At 34.8% G+C, this 2,843-nt stretch overlaps 1 protein-coding gene across 4 annotated transcripts in view; it reads right to left on the reverse strand.

The window, feature by feature from the left end:
- LOC106467115 (argininosuccinate lyase-like) overlaps nucleotides 1–2,843 on the reverse strand; it is a 29,012-nt gene that overhangs the window by 21,078 nt on the left and 5,091 nt on the right. For 2 of the 4 annotated variants that reach the window (XM_022395241.1, XM_022395244.1), the window contains exon 2: nucleotides 1,185–1,280. In XM_022395241.1, coding sequence (XP_022250949.1) covers nucleotides 1,185–1,208 — 24 coding nt within the window. In that variant the 5' untranslated portion in view covers nucleotides 1,209–1,280. Of the gene's footprint in view, nucleotides 1–1,184; nucleotides 1,281–1,414; nucleotides 1,549–1,898; nucleotides 1,979–2,843 lie in introns of those variants that run through there. The other 2 variants (XM_013927433.2, XM_022395243.1) reach the window with 2 other exon arrangements.

Here is a 2,843-nt window from a genome sequence, read left to right on the forward strand (position 1 = left end):
ATAGTGGATCATCTCTCAGATGTGACTTTTCGAATAAAATGTGGTCGGCGAGGTAAGCCAAAGGTGGCGCATGCCAACAGGCTTTGGCGTTATCACAGTCCAGGTCATTTCAGTTGGAACGAAGTGAACAACAGAGCAAATGACGCTGCTGAAGACGTGTCACCTGAAAAAGCCATTGTCGAAGAAGAAACTCTATCCGGTTTTGAGAAGGAAAACAATGAAGCCATTAATGAAGTTAGTACCACTGATGTGACTGTTACCGATAATGGGACATTTCCTGATGGAGCAGATGAACCCCACGTGAAGCAGAAGCCAATGAGACGGAGGCCAGTATGGAAGAAGATACATCCTGTAAAATTAGGAGACTTTGTTGTACTTTAATTTTGTTTGTAAGTTCTGTACATTTAATAAAGTTATTGTTAATTATCTATTGGTTTAATGTAAGTGGCTATTGTTCGGGATGAACAATACTAAGAAAGGGGCAGTGTTACGACAGCGGAAGTCACGTGACGCTGGTAGCACGTGATGAGTTTCTAGAAGGATCGTGACTTATGGGGGAACCTCGTGAATGTCCCAGTGTTTGCTAGACGCCCTCTTTTTTAGTATATAAGCCTGGCGAGAAAAACCAGCGCGATATAAGAGATAGAGAGATAGAGATAGATTGAAGGTAGAGATAATTGAGTCAAGCGAACAGTAGGAACCGTAGGAACCGCAAGTAAAGTGTGTGAACCACTGTGATTTATAGTGTGTGTTATAAAGGTTGTTAAATTTAAAGTGACTGTGGAAATTATGTGTATTATTAAAATTTGAATCAAGAAAGAATAAACAGTTTTAATTAAGAAAGGCCTAGTATCGCCAAAGTTCCTCGGAAAGAATTTATACCAGAAATTAACAAATGAGCAGATACGCAACAATAGATATATGAACAATAAGGGCTGGCTTTAAGATTTTTAAAATTATTTTAATTTAGTTTAGAGGATGGAACAGCCAAGATAGACCAATAGGTCCCATGTTGTCCCAAAACATTATGTTAAAGCATTCCTTAGGTTACTCTAGTCATTGTTTTTATTTTAGCAATACAAACATTCTACTAAAAGGGTTAAAGAATAAACAAAGATCTCTAGAAACTCACAATTTACCTCCTAAGAGACATTTTATGATTTAAAGAATAAATTTAAACATACTTGGTTCTTATCACAAGACGCCATGGTGTAGTTTCAATATTTAAACAACCTTTGGGTAACTGAATTCTTTGGACGATCTTTGCAAAGGGTGATTAACTGTGTGAAAAAAACAAGACGTATGATAGCTTGTTTAACTGGACAAAACACATTTAAAAATACACAACAAATATATTAGTTAGTCTAACTAAACAACAATTTAGAAGTAAACATATATATATTACTTTCCTTACCCCTATCTGCTTACAGGAATGAAAATTAGGTATTTCAGTCATGCTAAGAGCCGTTCGACAATAACGTACGGTAAGCCTACATTTGTATTATTTAAGTTACGTCGCATTTTGAAATGTGAATGATAGTGCGATTAATTCCTAACAATTTAGTGTAGAATATCCTGCTTGCGAAATACAATTTGCCATCAATATTATTCATGCCTGTTCTCTTGTCATTTCAATAGTGAAAGTTTAGCACTGCCTGCGTGCGCAGTTTTTTAAACGGGTGACAGACATCACGGTTCGCAATATATGGTGTTAAAACTTGAATAATATACTTAACGTAGTAACTTGTCACCAACTGAAATACGTGAGCCTTATAAACAAATAAAAAATAAGATCTCTATAATTTAGAAATTACAGCAAATGTTCAAAGCAGACCGAGTTGAGAGTACCGTCTAACAACTTAGAAACAATATTAACTAAACATTAATCTCGTACTTACTGTTTTTTTTACGTAGCTTCTAAATTTAGCTCGTTTTTAAGTCGCGTTTCCAAATTGCGGAGAATTTATAAGGGAATAAAATCTCACATGCGCGTTTAGTTCTTCGAATTTTAACTTGCAAGTTTTCCCCGAAACCGTGATACAGAGTTTGCAATGTGCCACATTTGTTTTTCCTGTTGATTGTTATTTCATAATAACCTGTTATTGCACGGATGTTACCAGTGTAAAAACTCCAGCAACATCCTGGGTGGAGGAGTAGCTTCTAAACAATGTCGAAAAAACATTTATGTATAGCACAACTTATCGTGTTTTTTTTTTAACGAAACAGTCTCTTGGAGTTTAATGCTATCGTAGACGTCGACTGGTTTACTGTAGTATAAAATATTACTATCATAGTTTTCACACGAGGAAGTTATTATACAAACTAGTGTTAGCACTAGAAAAGGTTTCTACATATATATATTACAAAAACGATGTATCATGAAACTTGCATTTTTATCTCTTTAAAAATGTCTAACTTAGTAAAACACAAAACAACAACAAAAAAAAGCTTATAAATAAACAAAAAGGCAGTACGAGTTTGACTTTATACAATTTCCAAGTATACAAGGGTGGTGTACCATTGAAATTTCTACTCTGTAGGGCAGGTCAAGGTACTTCTGTCCTCGTAAATGCAGTAAACTACACTTTTCAGTCATCAAAGGAACACTTAATGGGGTTCGAATGTCAAAGATCAAGACAATGTCACAATGGTCTATCAATAACTCCTGATCAAAGCAAGCTAACTATATAGATCAGAAGTAAATAATTAAATATATAGCGAATTTAATACACTGTTTTAATTAGGTGTGTGAAAAATCATAAAATTACCGTATTTTTCGGAATATAAGACGCACCCTTATTTTGAAGACAAAGTTTTGGGAAAAAAAGCTACAGTCGCATTTG

The sequence above is a fragment of the Limulus polyphemus genome, unplaced genomic scaffold (genome assembly GCF_000517525.1).
Source record: "Limulus polyphemus unplaced genomic scaffold, Limulus_polyphemus-2.1.2 Scaffold2493, whole genome shotgun sequence".
In the NCBI taxonomy this organism is placed as follows: Eukaryota; Metazoa; Arthropoda; class Merostomata; order Xiphosura; family Limulidae; genus Limulus; species Limulus polyphemus.